Below are 26,481 nucleotides of genomic sequence, written 5' to 3' on the forward strand. Positions count from 1 at the left end.
ATGGGCAAGTAATAAATTGTATCATTTATCTTGAATGTATCATAGATAAGCTGCTATATAATGATTGCCACTTCAGATAGCTGTGAAATTAGGTGATTAACTAGTTGTTACTTAACCTTCTAATTTCTGTATAAGTCTAATTACATGAAATAGAAGTTGGGGTTCTGATTTTTTACTTTGCTTATCCATTTGGAGTGTCGTTGTAACTATTGTATTATAAATGATGGAAAATAATTGCATATGTTAAAAAATAGTGTTATATTCTAAAAAAAAAATAAAGTAAAAAAAAAAAAAACAAAGCAAATGCTTGTGTTCCCAAGTTGTTCTGTGAACACGATCCTACAAAATGCACCACGCAAAAGGCAGTTCTTGCTCTAAAGAATTTAGAAAATGCTGATCGTGGTATTCTATTTGTTCAGGCAAAAATGCGTGTTTGTATACTGAAAGCTTTAAGTCCTATGGGGGAACAATACCTCTGTTTCACTTAGCTTAACACTAAGTTTCCCAGGTCTCTGATAATGGACCTCTGCCCAACCTCTCTGCCTCTACTCCCCCTTCCCTCCCAGTGACATCCCCCTTGGACCTCTGCTGAATGAGCCTCCCTTTGGAAAACGCTGTTGTACATTTTTATACTTAGGAAATGGCTTTAATTTCTGGAATGAATTATTCTTCTTTACCAGATGGAAGAGGTCAAAGTGTTTGTATCTGAGACACAGGAAACTCTTTTGGGTGATATTCTAGTTTTTCTCAAACTCATGCTATCCGTTAGAACTTTCTGTGGTGATGAAGATATCATGCTGTATGCGCAGTGTCTAGTCCAGTGACAGGAAGCCACATGTGGAGCACTTAAAATGTGTCTATTGGGACTGAGGGAACAAATGCTAAATTTTATTTTATTTTAATTTAAATTGCCATTTTTGGCTAGTGGCTACCATACTGTACAGCAGAGCCCTAAACCGAGGTGAGAGGAGAATCAAAAGAAATTCAGAGAAACTGTTATCTTCAGTAGAAGTCTGTTTTCTAGAATGTTCTGAGCTCTCCGATAGCTTGCAGAGCTAAAGAAGAAATCAGTTTGTCACAAAATTGATTTCCTAACATTATTCAAAGAGATGGAGCTTACCATTTTTAAAACAGTATCATTATTTCAGACTTCCCTTTATTTTAACAAAAAAAAAAAATAACTAAAGACATGTGGAATGGTCACTGGTCTGAGTTGGGTTAGACAATATGTCTATTTCACACCAAAGACCACTTTCTAGGAACATTTGCCAATTGATTAATGTTTTCCAGAGAAGTGGTATGCAGAACTTGGTTGTACATTTGTGAACGATTCCTTTCATTAAAATAAATATTCTCCAAAGCTTTCTATCTTTGCACTCCAAGCTGTCTCTCTCACAGAAAGTCTAGCGAGCCTTGTTTCCAATCTGCAAATGAGCGCCAATCTTAGAGTTTAAATTAGATTTTTGGACACATGTCAAATAAACAGAGAATGCAGATTTTTGACATTTCATAACACTAACTTAAAAATACTTTTATTTGTATATCAAAGAATAGATATGAAAGAATAAAAGGATATATAAAAGAATAATGGGTCAACAAGCCATGATTCTCCTCAAGTGTTGTAGAGGCCAGGAGGTTGAGGCAAGCAAGGTGTATGACTGTAGTCAGAGCTTCATGCTTACAAACTCACATTTAGACACACTGAAAAACACCTGTCCCTTTCAGTGTCACCTTGAAAGCATCACAGTATAAACCACATGTATTTGCAGTTCAGATTTTACTCTCTAGTCTTCCTTTTAAAAAGGGAGAGTTCAATATAGGTTTCAACTCAATTTAATTAAATTTTGAATTTTAATAAAATTTTATAAAATTAAACTCTCCTTAAAGAATAGGAAAAGTAACCATTTTGTTTTCCATTTTATTATTAAATATCGTCCATCTGCTCACTTTTTATTTCTGAGCTCCATATATTGAAAAAAAGTCTCCCTATCTATTTATTAACTTAAGTTTTTAACTCAATAATCCATTGTTTGAGTGGAAGACTAGGTGTCTCCATTTGTCTTCATTGGCCTCTTTCCTATGTAAAATGACGCTTGGACTCTGATTTCACTACAATCTCCAACAATATAATAATGCTATTGTTATAAGTAGTTCAAAATCACCATTTTCAACAAAAATTTCTTTGCACATAGCAGGTCGTACTCTATAATTGTGCAGATCTAGATTTAGGTTTGATGGGGCCTTTCTATCTTTGAGACCCTCTTCAAGAAAAATGCAAGAAGACAACCTTGGTAAAAACAAGGCGTCTGTGGAAGTGGGGAGACCAAGGTGAACGCTTCATTAGACTTGATAAATCTTCCACAGAGCAACACGCGCTGTCCAGTAAAGGAAGGAGTGAGTGACTACCAGGTGCCTTAAGAAAGTCTGTCCTATTGCTTTAACAAATTGTCAGTAATATGATTTTTTTCAGTCTGTTTTTTTCCGTTGTTATCTCATCCTTGAATTTCTAAGTTAAAACAGAAAACTCTTCATCTAACTCCTACTATTATCTCAGATAAGAAATGATCTCTCAGTCACACAATATCCCCAAACAACGCCAAACAAGATAATGATGTTCTATTTATAGAAAACTCAGAAGGTTTGATTGCCTTAGCTTTCTGTATTCCCAGGTCAGCGACTATTAATGTATTCCATATTTTGTGGATGTTTTCCAGCACTAAACATGTCAACATTTTACATTGGAGTCATAAAAGTTAGCGAGATAGTTCTGATGAATAGCAGTAAGGCCAGGGGAAAGAATAATGCATAACATGAATTCCTCAGGAAATCAATTAATATTTTTATAAGCAGTAGGAAAAATATGATCAAAGGTTAGCAGAGAGTGAGGTCAGGCTATTTGATCCCAAAATATATTCTTTGTTGAGTTCTATCTATCAATGTAAAAATATTCTGTGCTATGTCAAAACCAAAATCTCAGTGCACCCAAGACTAAAACATTTTATATATCAGAATGTGCAGAATTCTAATTTGCTGTGTAGCCTTTGACAGGGTACAAAACTGTAATTCTTGTAATACTCACAGGTTCCTAATTGGCTTTTTCTGGATCCCTGAACTTAGTACCTTTTTTTCTGAATTGTGTATTATGCATGCAAGTAAAACACTGTATATTTTAGATTTTTTGATGAGGTTCTTGTTGAGGCAAGGTAAGCAATTCTAATATTGGGGTAAATTAAGATTCATATTTGAAAATAAAAGTGATAGTGTATTCCTATTACTTCTACATTATTAAAATTCCTCCATCCATCCATCCAATGAACACTGAACTCCACATACACGGATTTACTGAGGGCAATAATATCAAGACTAAGGACGGGAATATAAAGGCATGAAACTAGTTTAACACATCAACTTAAATCCTGGGAAGCGGGACTTAAGCTCCAATAATTCTTTATAATGGTAATAAATTTTCTGGAACCATCACACAGCGTCAGGCCTTTCTGAGATGGACTGACATTATCACCTAAATACAAATCCTTGCCTTCATTTATTAGCTAATGTATACCACTTGCCAGGTAACCGTTCAGCCTGGTGATACAGTAGAGCAAAGGATCAAGTAATCTGATTTTCCAATGGGCATCACTATATGTTTGAATAAGAGAGACATAAATACTAACCTAAGCACCTATTTTCAGAAGCCAAAGACAGTCCAAATACAGAAGTCTGGTTTTTTCAGATGGAAACTATATACAACATGGATGTGTGAAGGACCATCTAGGCATGCAGGGGTGAGCCAACTGACTGAAAGGCCGGATCCATCCAAGCCTGGAGTACAACACATGAGCTATGTCTCAGCTCTGAAAATGGGTGTCCATCGGCACATCGCAGTGTAGTGGTATGGCCTAATTTTTAAAATCTGTTATTAATGACAGGGAATTTGGCTTTCAACCTTTTTACTCATGAGATACTTTTTGTCATATCTAGCACTTCTTGGATACTCAGATAATAAAAATCTGTTGGTTTTAAAATCTGTTAATGACAGGGAATTTGGCTTTCAACCATTTTACTCATGAGATACTTCTTGTAATATCAAGCATTTCTTGGATACCCGGATAATAAAAATCTGTTGGTAGCTGAGAAAAAATTAAGCACAGGTAAACTCACAGATGTCTTACACTAACCCTGTAATCTACAGCCTGAGAACAACGTAAGTTAATGATATTTAGAGTGTTCATATCCAAGACTCTATGATTCTTCCATAGCTTTCCTGGAACCCTGTGTGGGACGAGGTGCCCACTACTCTCCGAGGCAGCCCATTTTGTGACTGGTCGTCCATGGTGTTGGGACAAACCCTAAGCAGAGTTTCATCTTCTTCTAACTTTTACTTACTGGGCCCTATTCTGCCTCTGAACAACATGAACTAACCATGATTTCTACCACACAACAGATTTCCATTACCACCCTGAAATCCGGAAGATTGACAGCTTATGTACAAATCATAGCAGAACTGCATACATCAGAAATAGGAAGAGAAAGAAGGAAAAAGGGAAGCCAGAAAATGAGCTTCAAAATCCACTCCTAATGGTCCATTTATATGCTATCACTGTAACACAAAAGTGGCTCCAGGTTTTTGACCTGTCACCTTCCAGCGGGACACCTTATTAGTTGCATCATATACAATGTCTTCAAGGACCACTTTCCTCAGGACAAGAATAAGTGTTTCTGTGGCAAAGGTCAGCCTAGAAGAGCCACCATGTTTCCTCCTAGAAAAGTCCATTGGGATGTCCTGAACCACAGGTATCAAATTTCTGGTATAAAGACTATGATGTAAATGAATGATATTTTGCCAAAGTACTGTGTAGGAAAAGCAATTCATTGAAGGGCTAAAATAGTGAGGTCTAGGTACCTAATCCCCTGCTGTAGATCTGGCTTGATTATGGAATATTTGGAAGAGAGGACCAAATGGTTATCCTTTATGCAGTTTTTTTTAGAATATTAAATCTTTTAAAAAAGTTTTTGATAAAAATTGATTAAACTTTTGGCTAAATATTAAATGATATGCATTGTATGCCAGGCACTGTTCTAAGCGCTTTACATTTATGATCTCATTTCATTGTCATAATAGTCTTTTATGGGGTTGCTATAATACAACCTATTTTAGAGATGAGGAGACTGAGGCACAGAAATATTAATACCAGTAGTAGTTGGTGGAGACAGGATTTGAACTTAAGGCATCCAACCCAATCTTCTTAACCACCACAGAATCCCAAAAAGCATGTTAGTTGGGTTAAGTAAGTAATCTACAAACTGACAAGCACACTTGCAAAAACAAGAAAACAGAAGAAATGAAGATAAAATAAAATTCATCACCTATAATTTCGAAAGGACAAAGAAACATTCTGAAGATAGCTATCCCATTTAGGTAAGGCTTGCCCACAAACTCTTCAATCCAAAGAGCAATTCAATTCACTCCCAAAGTAATTTTCCATGACTTGGAGCTTAAATGTGTATGTTATTTACTTACAATGTGACACTGCATGCAAAAGGGAAGATATAGCTGTTCAATATTTAAAATTAAATAAGCCTTTGAAATTATTTTTTCATGTTTATTTATTTTGAGAGAGAGAGAGAGAGAGAGAGAGAGAGAGAGAGCGAGTGAGCATGTGAGCAGGGGAGGGGTGGAGAGAGAGGGAGAGACAGAATTCCAAGCAAGCTCCATGCTGTCAGCAGAGTCTGACATGGGGCTTGATCTCACCAACTGTGAGATTGTGACCTGAGCCGAAGTCAAGAGTCAAACACTCAACCAGCCGAGCACCCCACACTTTCAAAGTTCTTTAAAGCAAAGTGAACAGCTGAATGCAGAAGATAGGCCAAAGATACTCTTTCCCATAAAGGAGGTTAAGACCTTAACATCCAGCTTTAGAGAATGGAATGACGGCAGGCAATTAGCAGGCAGAAGCATTCAATTTAGATATTAGTTAAAACCTATTATAACTTATTTTAAAAGAAAACATTCACTAGCATTCCGATCCCAGAGTTTAGCAGTTTGCTCAGGCCACACACGATCGGTTTCCATCCCAATGTAATCATGACTATTAACCCAGAGGCATTTTTTTCCAAGTAGGCATCATGGTATCTTACTGTTTTTCAACGTCCACTTTCTCTGCGTTATGGCTCAGCCCAGGGCTTTGCAACTGACTGATAGTGTTACTAAAGACAACTGACACCTGCTGATGCATAGGTGACTTACAGCTCTCAACCAAAAATTAGGCCTGGGCCATATGCCTCTGCCATCAACACTCCCTCTAGAAAGCTCCTCATGAAGTTGCAATTTTAAAAGAAATGTTTTCCCATCAAAATTCAATAGCATTTTATAAGCACATACACTTTCTTCCTTTCCTGGCCTGCATGAAATTTAATATCAGGATTATTATCCATTTGTCATTTCAACCTATACTTTAGCAAGCCTTTTTGTGTTTGAGTTATGCTTCCCTCACACCTTCACTGTCGGCGTGCAGCTACAGATTCATTCAAGAAGCCATCTGGGTCATATTGGTTGACCTCTTAGAACAAACATTTTCCATGTTTCTTACTCTGCTTCCCTAAGAGGCACCATTAGTCTTGTTCATCTCTATTTAAAATGATTTTATGACACAATAACATTTCAAGTTTTCCATATTAATCTTCATTTTATTTCTTGAAATACTTAGGCAAACAATGTTGCTAAGACATCACTATGGGCAATTCTCTTTCCCCTTTACTCTGCCTACTTAAAGTCAAATCAGAAAAAATAATAAATATTTCCTCTGATTCAGCTGAACACCAGAGAAAAAGTTTAAAATGTGTCTTAGAGGAAACATCGTGATAAACAACTAAAGCAGAAAATCTGAACAGGACATCAATGGATGTCTATATTCATAATTGGGGTCCTATGTAAGACTTTAAAAATCTGTTTTTTTAAGCTATATATTTTGAGAGAGAGAGAGACAGAGAGAGAGAGAGAGAGAGAGAGAGAATCTCAAGCAGGCTCCGCACTGTCAGTGCAGAGCCCGACAGAAGGCTCAACTTCACAGAACCATGAGATCATGACCTGAGCCAAAACCAAGAGTCAGATAGACGCTTAATCAACTGAGCCGCCCAGGTACCCCTAAAGATCTATTTTCTTATAAATCAGTTCAAGGACGCCTGAGTGCAAAGGGAAAAATGATAGTAAACCAAGTATGTAATCTTTGCCAATTTGCTAAACAATGCACACAAAACCAACACCCAGAGGTGTAGGTGCTACTTACCCCACAGCCCAGACCACTTCCTCCGTCGCAAGTGACCCTCCTCCCGCCTGGCTCGGGCAGCAGCCCTGCCCCACAGCCCGGGCGCGGGCACAGCACGCCCCCCATCTGCAGCACGCACTCTTCGGCGCCATATTGCTGGTACCGGTTGTACTGTAAAGAAACAACACGAGCTTTTAAAATTGATAAGACTAACATGTGCTGTTTTGGCCAAAATGTTCACAGTTGGTGGCGTTTGGGTTTGCTTGTGAATCCGTTTTGGTAAAAAAAAAAAAAAAAAAAAATGGGGGAAGGATGGGAAGGTGGGTAAGGTATGATCCAATATAAGGAAAGGCTTTCCAACTTCAATTGATAAAATGGATACCTTTGTATTTCTAGAAATTGGTCCTACATTTCCCCCCCAAAAATTTTTTTTTAAATATTACTACCATCAACTCCATCTAATAGTTTTATTTCATGCAAGTTTTAGGAAACATACCTATATTTTATGTTATGGACATGTAATCCATCATTTCCCATCTTATCAATTGGTATATTTTCATGCCTCTATTAAGGGGTCTATGGGTTTTTAAAACCGTTTTGAAAATAGGTCCTGATATTCCGCCCTGTGCTAATCGTGGGCAGCCCACAGGATCTCTGAGGAATACTGAGCACGTTCAGCTTGATGAAGACTCATGTTTTCCTTTCACCACTGTTCTTGTTCTCAAAGCACCGGTTCTGTCATCCCCGACTTCATCACGCCCTTGCACGGCTCGCCCCTCCCTGGCTTCCCAGTCCGCAGCGCACACGACCCAGCGCAGGTTCTAAGACCTTCCTGCTACAGCCCTGTTACTGTTCTCCCGCTGTTATCTGATTGTATGCTCTTCTAGACTCAGATCAAGTCAAGCGATTGGCTCGACTGTTTATTAGTTTATGCGACCTCCGTTGGCAGCTTACTATTATCAGACTGTGGGTGCTGGGGACACCTCTGCTCTCATCTACGTGCAGATAAAAATAAATGCTGGAAGGTTATATTTCAGTGGGAAGGAAAATAAAAAATGGAGAAGAAACAGCTTTGTGGGGAAATGGGGACTCCAATTTTGAAGGGGTGATTAAGAGACAGGGGATGCCTTATGAAGAAGATACATGTGCGCAAACATCTAAGTGAGATTAGAAAAGCAAACCATGTGGCTCCCCATTGGGATGGGCTTTCTGGCCAAGGACAGAGCATTACCAAGATTCAGAAGCCAGAATGTGCTGGGTGCTCTGACATGCGGCAGAGGCCAGTGTGGCTGAGTCAGAGGGGACGGGGAAGGGCAGGAAATGCAGTAAGAAAGGCTCTCGGGGATCTGGGCTTTGGAGGTCCCTGCAGGCCAGTAGAAAAGTCTAGCTGCCTTTCTGAGAGAAACAGGAACCACGGGAGACTCTGGAGCTGTGGGGTGACATAATTTGACTAATCTTTTAAAGACAGCCATCTGGCTGAAGGGTTCAGAATAGACTGTCAGGGGGGACAAGGACAGAAGGAGGAAGCAGAGGGGCAGGGAGGAGGTTTTCAGGATCCACAGGGAGGATGGTGGTGGCTCGAACCTGCAGGCTAGTGGTGGGGGTGGGGACCCACTGGCTACATGGGGCAGGCGGAAATGGCAAAAATTTTAGGCAGATTGGATACATGGCATGAGAAAAAAAATAAAGTCAAACATTGTAATGTAATGTTTTTGCCTGAGACAACAGGACACACACACACACACACACACACACACACACACGCAGAGACAGAGAGACAAAAAAATGAGTAACAGATGGGAAGACTTTAGAAGAAGGAAAGTATGTGCACGTGTGTGTGTGTGTGTGTGTGTGTGTGTGTGTGTGTGTGAATGAGTATAGGTTAGGAGTTGAGAAAAAGAGCCATCATTTCTATTGTGCTTATCTTCAGTTTAATAAACTGCTATGCAGCTAAGTGAAGATGCTGCCCGCTGAGTATGTGTGTTTGGAGTTTAGGGGGAAGAAGTGAGTTGCGGACATAAATTCTGAAATCATGTGTGCATGGAGGGCTGGCAGGAGAAGGTCAGCATCAGGCCTCCCATGCATCCTCTCATTTTCTGGCCCCAGGAAAGAAAGAAAGATGACTTGGTCAAATCCTCTTGTAAACACGCTAATGATACAGCCAGACAATGGCATTTGCTAGAAAAGATTCTTAACTGTGGAAGTCATTAAGCAGGAGACACGTAAGTGAGGAGCGGCTCCCTGAGTGATGGGATGGCTTATGTAACTGAGAGACTGCACGTTAATGATCATTCCGTGTGCTTCTCGGAGACCTCATTTACTAAGCCTTGCCTGCAGTCCACCCCGATACACTGAGAAACGACCTAGGGAGCCCTGCGAAATGACACAGACTTCTCTGGGGCTTGTTGGCACCTCATCTGTACCCGCATCCTTGAAGTCATTAGGAAAGTGTGACACAACGCTACATCCAGGATTCCTGTGAGTTGATTTGACAGCCCGACTCTGTGTTATCTCCGAGGCCATGAGACTGGCTGAGACTCTCCTACCTTTGTAGGGAAGATGAGAAAGAACCAGCAAAAGGGACTGAGAAGAGGCAGCCTAGGAGGCAGGTGGAAAATGAAAAGGATGTAGGTGTTCTGGGAGCCAAGGAACAAAATACTTCAAGGAGGGTGTTGGGATAAGTTGTCTCAAATGCTGCCCAAAAGGCAATTCTTGGAAACTGGTTGGAGTTGGAAATGCAGATGTCATTGGGATCTTGACAAGAGCCATTTCAGTGGAGTCATGGAGCCCAAACCTTAGTGGAGTCAAATGGAGTCAGGACAGAATTGGAGGACAGGAAGACCAAGAGGCAAGAATGGGTCCTTTTCCCCCTTGGAGAACGGACTGAAAAGGAGAGCGGAAACATGGATAGCAACTGAAGGGGACAGACGGATGGTAGAGAATGTTTTGGAAATTGAGAAGTAATATATTTACGTGCTGAAGGGAGTGAGTGGGAAGAGAGGAGAGAGCAGATGATGTCAGCTCAGAAATGCCCTGTGTCCTTAGGCAGGTGGAGGAGTGGGATGTCAAGGGTGACTAGAGGGGCTGGCATTGGAGGGAAGAGAGCCTCACAGCAAAGGACGGAAGGCTCACTCTTTGGGCCCAGGTGTACACAGATGAAAGAGGCGTCGGAACATTGAGAAGAAGAGAAAGGTATCAGTGATCAAGGGAGAGGGAATGGATGGAAGGAGCTGGCATTATTGCTAGGCAGCTCTGACAACCAATCTGTAGGCGGAGATTAGGAAATGAAAGGAAAACTAGTGAGCAGAATTTTGTGTTCTCGTCCAACACTTGGCTTCAAAGTGCAGAGTAGGCGGGAAGTTGGATTTAAGCCAGGTTTGCTGAGACTTAGGTGAGAGAGCAAGACTCTCGTCAGTGCCTCCTGCCCCTTCATGTCTTTGGCACACAACATCCTCTCATGTAACTGAGTGATTTCAGTAACTATTGGAGCCCTTTGAGGTGTTCAGCTCAGGGCCACACCACTGGACCTTTCAACTTTTATGCCTTGGCCTCGCCAAAATGGCATGAATTTTTCGTTTTACAAGATGAATGGGTTCTGGAGATCTAATGTACAAAATGGTAGTACAGTGAATAATACTGTATTATATACTTGAAATTTGCTATGAAGGTAGGTGTTTCAGAACAAGGCCTTGACTTAAAACTTTCTATTTTACATCTGTATCTCCTTTCTTCTACACTGGTTTTTAAGAACACAGAGGATGGTAGAATAAAACACTATTGCACAATTGCTCATTGGCTGTATACCACACACATTCAAGGATATAGAATAACATGTAGCAATACTATCCCTATGAATATGATTACTACAAACCTCAAATATATTTTCACATGCTCTACCATTTATTCTCCCAAATTTAAAAAAATGTTTATTTTTTCAGAGAGAGCATGAGCAAGAGAGGGACAGAGAGAGAGGGAGAGAGAGAATCCCAAGCAGGCTCTGAGCTGTCATCCTGAGCCCAATGAGAGGCTCAATCTCATGAACCATGAGATCATGACCTGAGCCCAAACCAAGAGCCTGATGCTTAACTGACTGAGCCACCCAGCCGCCCCTCTTTCTCTTAGTTTGCTAAACACACACGAACACAGAAACACAACTAATGTTCCTCACAAGTTCTTACGTTGATGTCTCTCCAGTAATTTTTGGTTGTTAGAAGTTTGTTCTCTACTAAATTCCTTGGAAGGAGTGTATCAGAAAAAATATTCACTGAGGTATTGCATATCAGTGACAGTTTATTTGGGGTCTTCATTCTTAAAAATGATTTTGGCTGCATATCAAGTCCTGGGGTCACATTTTTTCCCCTTGAACATCTTCACTGTCTTATTCCATGTTCTTCTGGTGTAAGGTATTATGGGCAAGCCTGATGCAATTTAATTTTTCCCCCTTTATACATTGAATTGATATATATATTTTTTTACATAGATGCCCAAAGGATTTTTCTTTCTTCAGAATCTGGTAGTTTTGTTAGAATATATCTTGGTGCTGGTCATATTCTGATTGATTTTCTTCCTTTAAGGAAGCTGTATTGCATTTGATTTTCAGTATTTGCTCTATTTTCTTGCTTCCATGTGTTTCTCATAGGATTTCTACTGTATGTATATTGGATCTTCTTTACCTGCCTTCTAAATCTGTTGAATTTAATCTCTGGAATCTTTTATCTTGCTTTACTTTCAGTTTTTAGAAGTTTCTTCCTTTTTACTTCCTATTTCTTTTAATACACTATCTGTTAGTTATTCGTATTGGTATCACTTCTCAACAACATGGTTCTTTTTGAAATAGTGACTTTAGCTTCCACCTGGTTGACGTGTTTTTATTGTCTCTCAGGACACCATTCTGCTCTTCATTCTCTGTAAGCTCTTAAAAACTTCATGGGATTGATCCTTGCTTCTTTCTGCTACACAGTTTCACATGAAATCAGTCCTCCTGACACTTTAGAAACAAGAAGGATCCAGAATAGTTCTTGGCGGCTCTAGAGTTTCCTCTTCTGGTTTTGGGGGCTTTGGGTTAAACATATGGGGGCTCACCTTCTGTGACCTTCCAACTTTGTTGCCCTACTTTTAACTGGATTTCCTCTCTCCTTGTCCCCTTTTCTGTGCCAAGCACATTTCTGCTCAGCAGAAGGCCCTGTCTCAAAAGAGACGTTTGGCTGATTAAGTTCTGAGTCCAGAGGACAGAGTCTCTGGTTCCTCCAGACTCGACTGTAGACCTCTGCACTTCCCCTCATCCTTTTTTGTATGTGTATCTCCTGAATTGGCTCTAGTATCTTTTTAAATTTTTTTTGTTTATTCATTTTTGAGAGAGAGAGAGACAGCGTGTGAACAGGCAAGAGGCAGAGAGAGAGGCAGATACAGAATCTGAAACAGGCTCCAGGCTTTGAGCTGTCAGCACAGAGCCCAACATGGGGCTCGAACACATGAACCATGAGATCATGACCTGAGCTGGTTGGATGCTTAACCGACTAAGCCACTCAGGCGCCGCTGCTATAGTATCTTGTAGTAAATAGAAAATTGTTATAGGTTGAGTTACTGTAACTCCATCGAGCATCAATTAATTAAATAATTCTAATAAAATAATCAATGGCAATGGGAATTAATGTCAGTGATGTGGGATGGATTTTCTATTTTAAATAAATGGCTCTCAAGCAATTGGCTGTTTTCTAATTTGATGACAGGTTACCTATATATTTAATTTTACTACTGTGATGATAGCTTTTATCTAGGAAAAAGTCAACCTATGGACAAAGTCCAATAACACTTTAGTATTCTTGCTGATGGCATTCATAGTGGTCCCAGATACTGATGGAATGTAAAATTATGTTCCTTTTCCCATTCATTAGCTAAGGAATATAAAAAAATGACTTTATTATAGTCATTCTACTTATGATACACTCAAGAGAATTTGAGCATACAATTTCTTTCCTACAGGAAGACAAATATTTTAACTTATATACTCGGTCATTTTCTGATAATTAAAAAGTACACACATCTGAAATGAAACCTACGCCCACTGAGTGCATTGCCTTTTATAACACTGAAATTTTTAAGAACAAACATTTGACCTAGAGACAGTAATGAGTTAGTATTCATAGAAAGTTTCATATCCTAAGGAAAGAATTTAGACATGTAATTGCATGTATGTCATTAAAGATACTTATTTGGGGGGTACCTGGGTGGCTCAGTCAGTTAAGTGTTTGACTTTGGTTAGGTCATGATCTCACAGTTCGTGGGTTCGAGCCCCACATTGGGCTCCATGCTGACAGATAGCTCAGAGCCTGGAGCCTGCTTCAGATTCTATGTCTCCCTGTCTCTCTGACTCTCCCCTGCTTGCACTGTCTCTCTTTGTCTCTCAAAAACAAATAAAAAACATTAAAAACAATTTAATGATACTTATTTGGTTCCCTTCAAGATGTGGCCCACATTTCCATAGATTCTTCTCAACTACTCAACTGGAACAAAATCGACCAGGCATTAAAAGAACCCTACTATATACTTACTGGAGACTTGTAACAAATTAGCAGAAAGAGAGCAGAATATTTGCATGCATCAGAGTGCAAAATACACACAATAGTGGCAAAGTGATAAATGGACCCCAATTGGTGAAAATGAATAAACACTGATTCATCGATAGTACTTGCTTACTCTGTGAGGGCTTGTTTTCCTTAGCAAGAATGGATGGCATTTTATGAAGAGGACTGAAGGAATGTGATTAATTTGTAATGTGGACTCGGCCTGGGCAGAATCTATTGTCAGCTGAGCACAAAAGTAGCAAATTCCCTAAAAATCACTTATTTATTGTTCATCTTTGATATCAGAGTGAGTGTGGGCACACCTGTGTTTGTGTAGACATGTTCAGACTTACTTGCTGACTAACGTTGTTTAAGCTATTATCAAAACTAGTTTGCAAATTTATACATATACTTTCATAAAATGGATAATCCAGAGACAGATAATTTAGAGAGACAACATAGTAGTCACAAAAATTTTTGAGAATACATCTTAACAAAGCATAATACTTTGCCCCTAAGGGAAAAAAAAGTTTCTGTGAAAATGCATTCTGTTAGTGATCTATCTAGGAAAAAATCTCAACTCATTGGTATGGTTTATATTTTATTTATTGGAGGAGTGGGTTATTCAGTTTTTATGTGCATGCTCATGGATTCTCCTGAAAGTGGAAAATATTCATTTTAAAGCATAAAGCTCATAGAAGTTTCAATAAACTTAGGAATCTAAATAACAAATCATGAGAGAATATAATCAAATGGAGGTTGTAGTTTGGTGGTCTGTAAGTAGTTAGAAGAGGTGAGTTGGGTAGAATATTGGTCTGTCATAAAGCAAGAGTCACAGGTTCAAATCCCGAACGGGCCAGTTAGCTTCCCTCCCTTTCTTGCAGGCCATTGACTGCATGCTAAATAGTGGTGGCCAACGAGGGGTCAGGCTGTGAAGTGTCTGCACCTGCTTACCCCACACCACTGTAAAGCCACCCAAAAGATGGTAAGAAGACAGAGACCTCTCCATGGTGATGTCTGATTTGCATGCTTCCGTAAGAAAAGAAAGCAAAAAGGAAGAAAACTGCAGCAAATGTGAAGAACAGGAATAGCAGGTAAAACTGGGAAATGTTCTGTCAAAATGAGTCACAGCTTGTCAGCAATCCGGGAGCCGCATGGCAGCCTTTCAGTTTCAAATCCTCTGAGCAGGGGAGGAGACTGTTTTTGTCCTGCTGTGAAATTTTCCAGAGTATCCTTTTGGGGGCACTCAGGTACAGCTAAAAAACTACCCCTCCGCAGGTGGGAACCTGTCTTTTTCTCCCTCCCTAAATCCTGGCTTCTGTTAGGTGTCAGCCACAAGCACCAGGGGTTCCCTTCCCAGGCCCTCTCTCCTAATCCCCTTGGAGGAGAGAAATCCCCATCAGAAATACCCTTCACTCAACTTCGACTCTGCCAGGTGACGGTGCCAACACTTTGTCTCTGAAGTTTGTTCTCTGTCTACTCTGGAAACTGAAACCTGAGGCCACTGAGTCACAAAGAAGTTCAGTCCTTTGCTAAACACGCAGGCAGTTAACCCCCAGCCCCACATCAGAACTCAGGGCTGCGGCTCTAATGACCACCCATTCCCCAATACCAAGCTGCTTCCATTTTCTCTCTCTTTCCCTTTTAATTAAAAAAAAATTTTCAGCTCACTCTCCCTCAGTGATCTCTTGGAAAATAATAAAAAACAGTCTATTATAGAATTTCCTCTTTGGATAACAAATCTACAATTACTCTATAGAGAAACACACATTTTATGATTAATCCATTTCTTGCTATGTGGAGGATGCGGAATTTTCTGTATGTATTAGAATTAAAACAAACCATACAATCAATAGTCTCTCAAGTTTTGCATCTATTGAATGCTGAGAATGAACTGAGGGTTGAGGGGGAAGGGGGAGGGGGGAAAAGAGGTGGTGGTGATGGTGGAGGGCACTTAAGGGGAAGAGCACTGGGTGTTGTATGGAAAACAATTTGACAATAAAATATTATGGAGAAAAAAAAACCATACAAAAGACCAAAGACTTGTTAAATCCTCAGTAACCTTAATCTTATTTTCCTTAGTTTGCAGGTAGTTATCCCTTGGGGAGTTGGTGATAGCCTCTGTGGGTGCGCCCACCACACTGCTCTCTGCATTCTCTGCTCTGCTGCTAATAATGTTTTCTTCATCCCTGGGCATCTGTCATGGACTGATGAAATAAACTGACTAGAGAAAGGGCATGACCTTGATCACTGTGTAGAGAAACCATCAGAAATCATCAGAATGGCTGAAATCAGATGTAAGGAGGAAACAGATCAAACAACACCTAAAATATAATTGAAGCAATAGATTTTGTCCTGGATTGTAATTTATGAGGTTTTTGTTTAAAAGTTTTTATTTTTTTTATTTTTTAAAAGCTCTCTTTATGTTAAATGAGAGGCTCAAGTTCATGATCCCAAGATCAAGAGTTGCATGCTCTACCGACTAAGCCAGGCTGGGGCCCCTGAAGCTTTTTTCTTTTTCATATATTTCTGATGACATGATGTCAAAAAATACTTCAACCTCCAGTGGCTATGGAGTCTTCTGGAAAGGAGGTCAAAACCAATTGCTTCTTCGTCCCTTGTCCTTGCTGTGGCTCCTCGGAAGGTAAGACTATGAAGGTGGGTACTTGCCAACTCTTTTCCTCACAGGAGTTTCTACAGAGGGTATGACTCCAGAGAGTTCTGGAGGCTTTCCAAACAGGGCTGCTAAGCATATGCTTTCATCAGTCAGGCAGCAGAGGGCAGGGGAGGGGGGCATGGACACCTGTTAGTTATACTTTACTATAGTCCCTGACAAATGGTTTATGAGTAGTACTACTATTGGTCTCTAAGCTCAAGCACCTCACCCTCAGAGGAAGGGGATTTGCCTCTGACTTCCTTGAGAGGCACTTGCTACTCATTACCTCCACCCCTCTCCCCGCTGCCTCTTCCCGGCTCTCCTTTCCTCTAACACATTTCCAAATGTTGGAGCGCCTTAGGGTTCATGCGGTCCCTTGTCTTTTATCTCCCTTTGCAACTGAGGGACTGAAGTGATGTGTCCAAGGGCACTTGTAACACATTGATATAAAATTTTATTTAATGAATTTAAAATACCATCTGTGTGCCAGAGACTCCACATTTATCTCTCCATCTTTGACTCCTGACCTCCGTCTCCTCAGACACCAACTCACACACCCAAATCCTGACTTGCCTCCTTCTTGAGGCTTCAGGCCTAGCAAATCTGCTCAGAGCTGGGCCGCGGATTCCTCCCCTCCATCCTCACCTCACCTTCCTACCATCTTACCCATCTTGCTAAAATAAAACCATAGGACTCCTTCATTTCCTTGACCCACAGCTCATCAATCACTGAGACCTTTCATTCTACCTCTGAATATTCACTTCTTTCTCTTTCCTCTGTTGACTGTCTTAATCCAGACCTTGTCCATATTGTAGCAAGACTAATCACTCTTGAAATGTAATTTGATTCATGCCAGCCATGCCTCAACTTTCAAGAATTTCCCATCGAATTTAGGATTAAATCCAAATCTTGACCATGGCTTACATGGTCTAGACGGTCTTTGTCTTTCATCTTTGTCCCTCTTGCTCATTATTTTCCAGCCACATTGATTTTTATTTAGTGCCTTAAACAGAACAATCTCCTCACCTCTTGGGGGTCACTGAACATGTGCTTCCCTCTGCTTCGAATGCTTTCTATCCACTACCGAGATCCAAGTTCAGTGCATAGTGGTGCCCTCTCAACCTTTACTTCATGGTACTTTGGCGAATATCTACAATAGGTTAAATCTCAATCACTGTTGATTTTCATCTTAGCACTTATCATGATTTGTCCTGTGATTTCCTTGTTTGCCATTTTATCTAACACCAATGCAATACTAGTACAAGTACAAAGCATTTGTTGAATGAATGGAAGTTGTTTCCTTAAAATTCTGGTGATTGAAACTGCGGTGGGAAAAGGAAGGACTTTGGAAGTGCATTTCTCCTGAAGGCTCTCAAAACCATGTGGACCAAAAGATGCCATTCCTGGTTAGGTTTGGCTTATTTGTTTGTTTGTTTGTTTGAAGGCTTACCTAGAGTAGCTTATTACCTAGAATGTGATCATATCTTTGCCAAGTGGTTTGGACTGGGGTTTGGAGGTGGGTGGAGAGGTGTTTTATAAATGTGAACTATGAACACAAATCAGTGAAGGGCCAAGAAGCTAGAGTAAATATATTACGTTAAATTCCAAGGATTTTTAAGTGCGTTTTCATTTTAGGAAGGTAATTATTTATAGTGTTTAATGATTTATTTTTAATTTGGATCTCAAAAATCAAGTGCCTATTAAAGACCAATGCAAATAGAAAGGGGTCACATACAGAGAAATTAGATAAGCAGTAAGCATCTCTGCTATCCGGCAATGGATTCAGTAATTAACCGGTATCTGTGTTCATCTTATCAATTCACTTCTAGGTGAACATTACACTTATTTTATTGCCTACCTTTTGCTACTAGTTCAATGTACTGATAGAATATAAATCATGTAAATGGTGTATAGGTCAGAAACATTTCAGTGTGGCACTTAGTTTTTGTAATTTTGAAATCCTATTTATTTACAAAAATTCTAAGAGATGGTTGACCCTTACTCTTCCTTTTCTTACAAATGGAAAAGCCACAGTCGAGGCGGACTGAAATGATGTGTCCAAGGGCACTTGTAACACACATTAATATAACATTTCATTTCATCAAGTAATAAAAGTTGCCTCAAGCATCCAGAGAGAGTGTGAATGTTTCACTAGCTCTGGGCCGGAACGCCCACCCCAAGGGCAAGGGCAGGAGGCTGGACGCTCTGCTTTCTCTCAGCCACACCTGCCTTGAGGCCACTACCTGTTGTCATGTATCATCAGGATAGAAATGTCCTGATTGATGCACAGGTTTATATCTCTCCCTAAAGCAGTCTCTGGCTCACTTGTCAGCTCTCCAGTCTGCACCCCCCCCACATATGGCTCTGACACCCCGTTTCCCTACCCAGTCCTTCAGCAGCCCCAACTCCCACCCCTGTGCTGGGGCAGCCAGGGCCAGGCTTCCCCTGTGACTGCCCTGTGACTTCTGACTACACCCAGTATTTCTCTCACATTCTTTCTTCACTGAAATTGGCTCATGCCCTAGGATACTGCTTCCCTGGCAGCTCCCTCAAAGGTCTCTGCACACTCTGCATCACCAACCATCATTACTCAGTTACATTCTAAGTAGAACAGTTTTCTTCTCTCCTGAAACCCTCCAGCTTTGACTTTCCAGCCATGAGTCTCCCCTGGGTGCTCTTTCTCCATCTGCCGCCAGCTCCTGAGCCCCACCTCCCTCACCCTCTCTGTCTTCCTGCTCCCCTCCCCCCATTTCTTGAAGATTCAGTTCATGACTCATCAGTTCATGCTCTGATGATAATCCTGGAGGAACTCAGTGTCCACATGGGCCACACTTCCCAGTGGCCTGGCTTCCAAGTCCATGACCTCAACTTCCTTAAGTCAACTTGTCCTCTATCCTAACTTAGCCACGAGCCCTCCCAGCCCGCCCCACCCTGCCGTTTCTGGCCCCCGCACGCCTCCACAATCTAAACATCAATATCCCCGTCCTCAGCCAATCCCTACTTTTCCAGCCAAACTCTTCAAACTCTCAAACTCAAACTCCAAAATTCTTTGGACCCACTGGGACCTGGAACCAATGGCCCCAACCTCCTTTCTTGTCCCTCTCTCTTCTCATCCCAGCTCTCTGCTCTTCTCACTGAAAACCAAACTCTGAGTTAAACCCAAATCTGCACTTACTGGAGTTGTGTCTACACAGTTGAATGTGACGGAAGGACACCTGTCTGATGGACCTCACTCCAAACTCATTCCTTTCCCAAGTTTATTCACTCCCTACCCTCCTAAATGACCTCTGCATGATCCTCTCCCCTCTCTGGAAAGCTCTTCCCCATCCCCACTCTCAGCTGACAACTTTGCTTCTTATTTCCCTGAGAAAAGAGGAGCATAAACGACAATCAGCTTCCACGTTCTGCCAGCACCCCCATTGCCACCAGGCTGAGCTGCCTGTATTGTATTCTGGTCTCAGGCTGAGCCACACCCAGTGGTTGTGAGCCAGGACACTGTGCCCGACAGTCTCTCCTCTCCCCTGTGTCACCAGAACCCCCACTCCTCTAGAGTCATTCCCACCAGAGAATAAACATTATCTTGCTCCCACATTCCCCAACCCCCAGCTACCTCATTCCGTTTGCTTTCCCTTATAGCTAAATTCTTCAAAAAAGAAGTTACCTATATTTGCTCTCTCCCATTCTTCTTCTCATCTCCCATGAACCCAAGTTGAGCAGACTTTCACCCTTCCCCTCCCCTGGTCAAGGGCACCAAAGACCTCAAAGTTTTGAATTCCAGTGTTCATTGCTCACCCCTTATCCTGCTTGGTCAGCACAACGCAGGGGTGATCGGCCCTCCTTCTAGAAACGCCTCCTGCCTTTGGCTTCCAGTTCATACTCTCCTGGATTTCTTCCCACCTCACTCCAACACCTTGCATGTATAATGCTTCTTACATTATACGTTTACATACACATTCAAGTGTTCACTCACAAGTCACCTGCTCAGCGAGGTTCATCCTGACCACCTCTTCCCCCAGCTCCCACACCCTCTTTTTGGCTTCATTTTTCTCCATGGCTATAAAAACCAACAAGCATAATATATACAAAACATGTTAGTGTGTATATAACTTGACAGTTTTCCCCCAATAGGTATTTCTTTTTCACTCCTTTATCTCTATAACTGGAAATGGCATATAGCACCTGAGTTGGTGCTCAGTAACCATCTGCTGAATGAAAGAGAAGAAGGAAGAAAAAGTGTTTCTTTTTTTCAGGAACTAAAGATCAATATTGCTGTGATGCACATGTCTCCATGTTGCACAACTAATCAGAATATTGATTTTGATTAAATGTCTAGGAGAACTCAAAGCGGCCTGACTTTTATGTGCATCTACAGAGACGATTACAGTTGGCTTCTTTCCCTGCTAATCGCCAATGACTCTAACACAAATGTGGAAATAATTTGCAAATATTGGTACAAGTTAGAAGAGAAAGCTCCATTATCTGGGGGGAAATGTCAGGGTAACAATCAGTGATTCTTACTTTAAGAAATCTTTTGGTTTCACAGGAAAATGGCTGGGAGATTCATGTGTTTTTGTAAATAGGTATGTTTGAGGGAGCTCGTTAACTCTTACCTGCAATAGAGGATAACTGATTTTGCTTATATTTGAATACACACTTATGCCTGCTGGATTTTGGGATTTGAAGTCTGAAAATAATGAAGGAAGCCTTCTGAAACCTATTAATTCAGGGAGCTGGAAATTATTCCAGTTTTTTATCCTCTCCCAACTAATCCCTTTCTGCTTTTAGTCTAGTATTGGACATGGGGTGGCCCAACATTGCAACATACACATACTAAAGAAAAACACGCAAACCAGAAACTTATCATCAACATTGAGCTGCCTCCTCTCCCATTGCACGTTCCCTGTTCAGACTTGGCAAAGATGACCCCTGGGAGTCCAATCCAGTAAGAGAGTGTGAAGTGGGTCAACCACCATGATGTCAACTATCTGGTGTCAGTATTTCAAGAGTAACTTGACATCAAGATTTAACATAATACTATGGAAACTGTAATTCTATATAAAGATTAGGAAATTTGTTTTTACGTGGTCAAAAGCGCACGTGTGTGTGTGTGTGTGTGTAATTCAGCACCTTGAATTATCACCTTAGCACATCTGTTTAAAATTTGCCTTTTCACCCAGCACCACAGTACTTAAATAATCTACTTTTGATGGGCCACCCTTTGTACATAAGTCACACATTCCCATCCATAGAGAAAGCAGCTGCGGGGAAGTACAGATGGTGTGCACAAAGTGCAAAAGTCTAGTGAGGAGAGCTTGCACACGCACCCACCGACATCATGTCAGGACTGTCTGTGACAACTGGGCTCTTAGGCATAATATATCACAGCATTTACTTGTCTGCCTATCTGCCTCTGGCATCCAGAGATGAAATACTTTGGCAGATAGCAGATGTACCAATTAATAACCTGTCAGAGCTGATGGATAGAAGAGGAAAAGTGTCCTCACACATATCTGCGGCATGGCTTTCTTCCCCATTTTAGGGTGCTGAGGGTCAGAAGACACACTCTACCTCCTGGGAGAGTGCCCAAACTGTCTCATTAGTGTCTGTCTTTCATGACACCCCGGCGCCGCCTCTGAGAGGTTGACTCACCTGCTCTTCTCCAAGAATCCTGAAGTGATGGAGCTCTTTAATCAAGGAGTTCGGGCAGCCAGCTGTTGGAGAAAAGAATTAATCACAAACATGTTATTCCCGTTCTGGCCGGTAACGTGTTCCTACGTGCTGTTATGACTACAACCACAGTGTTGTTAAGGAGGATGCACACACCTACCTGCAAAACACAATCTAACCAACAACAAAAAAGCCACACCTCCAAGGGGGCGATGGCTGCTGCCCAGTCCCCCACTGTGACACTGGGAAAGGGTCACAGGTGAGCCCAGCCAGGCCCTTTCTGCTTCCTGATTGTGACCTGGGCTTTAGCCCACCATACCATTTCTGCCCAGCACGTTACTTGTTGTTTCTGTTATAGAGCTAGGGATCTGTGGGGCCAGAGTAGGGGAGCTGGTGAGTAGAGGTCCATTTTGCTGAGACAGTACATCCCACCTCCTCAGCTCTGAAGACTGGGCTCTGCACATGGAGGGTTAAGATTGAAGACAGAGTAGCTAGACACCATATCTTCATGGGATTTGGCTGTAGTGTAGAGCCTTGCCTGGTTCTCCCAGGAGGCTCTGTCAACACCATTGGGATCCTGGGGGTGCCTGGGGGGCTCAGTTCGTTAGGCACCAAACTCTCGATTTCAGCTTGGGTTGTGGTCTTGTCCTTTGTGAGTTGAGCCCCACATCAAGCGCTGCATTGGCTTCCACACTGACAGTGTGAGCCTGCTTGGGATTCTCTCTCTGCTCCTCCCACGTGCTCCCTCGTACACACGCACGCTCTCTCTCTCTCAAAACAAATGGATAAACTTAAAAAAAAAAGACCATAAGGATCCCATTTTTTCAATTTGGAAAGGGGCTTTTATGGAAAGGACCTGGGAAGAGAACCAGGAAAGCCTGGGTGCCCATCACCTTCCATCCTACCCAGTCAGTAGGAGCCTATTCAAGCTTTCACATTTTCTTTCTTCAGTTGTAAAGAGAAATAAGTAAATAAAGTATATACATGCAGGCCAGCACATGCTTAGTCATCATTTAAAATATGTTCCATCCCTGTCCTTGTAATAGTATAATTCTTCATATGACTTTGTAGTTCTTTATAATATTAGTTCTAGTAAAAAAAAATGGACACAAAAGCTTATTTCCCAGATACAATCCGTGGATTACATAATAATGTTGAAGTTTCTGCTAAGGAATTGGGTTGTCTGCAAAAAGTACCAAAGCAATCACTGGGCTGTTTTTCCATGTTTTTCTGTGTAGTGCTGCGTGAACCATGGGAAGGACTGAGGACGTCTGGCTGGGGAGGGCAGGCGGAGGAAGGAGGGAGTTGTCATAGTCATGGGGGAGGAGTGAAGGGGTTATTCTTTGCAAGAGAGATTAGAATTGTGCTTTATTCTAGAAGGCAGGATGAACACAAACATGCAAAAATTACAATAGATTTTGGTTCAATATAAAGAAATTTCTGAGGACTGGAATATATTGTCTTATAAGCTAGTAACTGCAGGTTTTCAGACACAGGCTAAATGATGATTTCTGCAGGTTATTTTAGAGATGAATTTGACTGGGTAAGTTCCAACTCTGAAATTCCGTGGTCACATAAAACGCTGAAACACGGTTTTCGTTTTTGATATTGTATTTGATCCAGTCTTACATATTATAACATTTTATACTTTGAGAAATGGTTGTAATGTTTACTAAAGTAGTACAAAGGAATTTTAAAAATATCAACAAAATGTATAACAGATGATGTCACCACCTGACAATAGGCCAGGGAAAGAAAACAAATCCTGAGGTGAATGTTTTGGTGGAAAACGTAGCATGTTAATTGCCTTAGGCATGTCCAGTACTATAAAGAAGCTAGATCTTTGGCCTTAGAACATACACTTGAACAGTGTTCATTCAATTGGACACCACAGACATGCAACCTGAAGGTTCTTTTTGAGGTGCTGTTCATGTCAGAATTGCTACTCTGATAATTCTCTGAACAATTAGTAAAAGCTTTGCTGGATCATTTGATCGGCTGCAGTTCAACCCAAAACCCGTGGTGGGGGCTCCTGGGTGGTTCAGTCACTCAGTTAAGTGTCCAAATCTTGAATCTGGCACAGGTGATGATTCCAGGGTCGAGGGACCAAGCTCCTCATTGTGCTCCGTGCTGACTGTGAAGCCTGGTTGGGATTCTCTCTCTCTCCCTACCCCCTCCCTTGAGTACTCTAAAAATAAATAAATAAAATAAAATTTCTAAAAACAAAACAACAGTAACCTCCCCCTTCCCCCATAAAAACCACAGGGGAAGGTTAGTTTCATGTCAGTTCTTCACTTCTACAGCATCTTGGGAGCAAGTGCTGCTGTGAAATTAATGAGGGCAGAGCAGAGTTGCAGAGATGCCTTCCCCACATGTGGGGGTCCTATGGTCTGGTGCCAAGGGTAGGAGGTTCACATGAGGGAGATAGTGTGGGCACAGGGCTGTAGAGGTTGTAGGCATGCTCTGGTCAAGGGAGGCTGGCCAACCGTCCAGGGCTTCATTTTCATCCCAACAATAACTTAGTTAACTAGCACCCGCCATATTAAATTCATAGGATTAACTGGAATACTTTTTTGGTTTTGTGCTTTAATTTATATTTAATTTGTAAATGTTCATTTGGGCCTTCCAGGTGTATAAGCATACAACATTTATGTCTAAATTTATTTTTAGACATATTGAGAGATTATTTTATGAAATAATCGCATTCAACCTAAGAGGTTTTAGAGGACTTTTTTTTTTTAAGTCATTCTTTACATCCCTCAAATTTGAGAAAAACTGATGTGACTTATTTTAATGCCAGGTAAAATAAGAAACAGAATTTAAAATTAGCCTGTCTTCAGGATTTGTATTCTAACATTCTCCTAAGATGTAACTACAAGGATTGATGTCAATGAGCGTTCCAATATAAACATCTTTCATAGAAGACTAGATAATTACCCAGAACACCTGGTGGGTGGAATAAAATATAAAAAACAAGGACAGACCGAGCATTAGTTAGAAGGGAGGACTTGGGAGGGGTCATGGCACTTTCGAGACCATGAAGGGGCATCTCTAATGGTGTCCACCATGGCAATATCCGTGTGGGAAACCCGTCAGACGCGAACCTGGTGTGAAGGCGAGTTTGAAGATCAGAAAACTAGAAACGCAAGACACACATGCAGAATTCAGCAGTGTGAGGGGGAGGGGCGGGGGTCCGGGAGGAAGAGGGAGCCTGGCAAAGGAAGGCTGCGTGAGGGAGCTGTTAATAGTGGTGATGGACCCTTGCTTTTTACAAACTCCTCGCAAGGGGCCACACCGAGTGGGGCTACACCTGCACGCCGATGGGTTATCTTCTGAAGCCTCGGCTGTCTACCTGGACCAGTCCAATCCCACCGTGGCCTCAGACCCCTGATGGGCTATCTTTTCTCGAGAGAGCAGGTGAAAGGGTCCCATTGCAATGTGCACGTGGGACTCAGGCCATCCCCCCCTGGGGTTTCCGTCTCACTAAGGCGGCAGGGGCTTTGGACATCTTCTACCGTGTGGCCGCCGCACAGTCTCTGAGCCCTCGGGCCATGGTCGCCTGCCCTGTGCTCCTGGCCACCCGGCAGGAGGCTGTCTCGGAGGGCCCCCTGCTTCCTTTAAGTCCTTTCTCACAGGTCAGCTTCTCAGTGAGGCTGTTCGGGGCCACCCTGCATGACACCACAGCCCGTTTTCACCACCGCCAGCACCGTCATCACCGCTGTATTCTCTCCACGAGGAAATCGGTTTTTAACGTACCCTGCACCCCATGTACTTTATTTTCCATCACCTGCTGCTGAATCGCAAAGGGGACGAGGGAAGGGGCGGCCGTGTCAGGTCACTGCTGTACGGCCACGCCTGGAACAGGGCCTGGCTGCGGCACTTGTTCCACAGCAGGTGCCCCGTGGATGCGTCACCTGCCATGTGCTCACTGCCCACCCAGCTGGGCGACGTGGCACCAGTGAGGGGCTCCCGAGTCACTGTTCCCTTTTCCTTCCCAGAGGCCTCAGCGCTGAGCTCCAGCCCTGCAGGTGCTTTGCTTATTGGTTAAGTGGCCTCTTCTGACCTGTCACCTCTCCAGCCCCCTCCTCCCCGCACCTGCTTTTCCTCCTCCAGGTCCAATCTTGCCAATCACAACTCGTGTAGCCACCAGAACTAGAAGGGCTAACAGACATCACACCATCCACCTGACCCCCCATCCTTGCTGAGTGGGGTGCGGTTTCAGATTTGGGGTCCAGTCCTGGTCAGGCCCTGGGGGAGATTTGCCCTTCACTTTCTTTGGCCAGCACCCCTCTCCTCTCCCTTGGGGACTTTCCAAACCATCACCATCCTT

The 26,481-nt window shown here is 42.0% G+C and overlaps 1 protein-coding gene across 1 annotated transcript in view; it reads right to left on the bottom strand.

The window, feature by feature from the left end:
• Nucleotides 1-26,481, bottom strand: part of PRKN (parkin RBR E3 ubiquitin protein ligase) — a gene marked incomplete at its 5' end in the record, with an annotated part of 1,091,762 nt that overhangs the window by 171,198 nt on the left and 894,083 nt on the right. The window contains 2 exons of the mRNA XM_029943267.1: nucleotides 7,287-7,436; nucleotides 22,134-22,195. Coding sequence (XP_029799127.1) covers nucleotides 7,287-7,436; nucleotides 22,134-22,195 — 212 coding nt within the window. The remainder of the gene's footprint in view (nucleotides 1-7,286; nucleotides 7,437-22,133; nucleotides 22,196-26,481) is intronic.

Source organism: Suricata suricatta, chromosome 7, assembly GCF_006229205.1.
Source record: "Suricata suricatta isolate VVHF042 chromosome 7, meerkat_22Aug2017_6uvM2_HiC, whole genome shotgun sequence".
Classification (NCBI taxonomy): Eukaryota; Metazoa; Chordata; class Mammalia; order Carnivora; family Herpestidae; genus Suricata; species Suricata suricatta.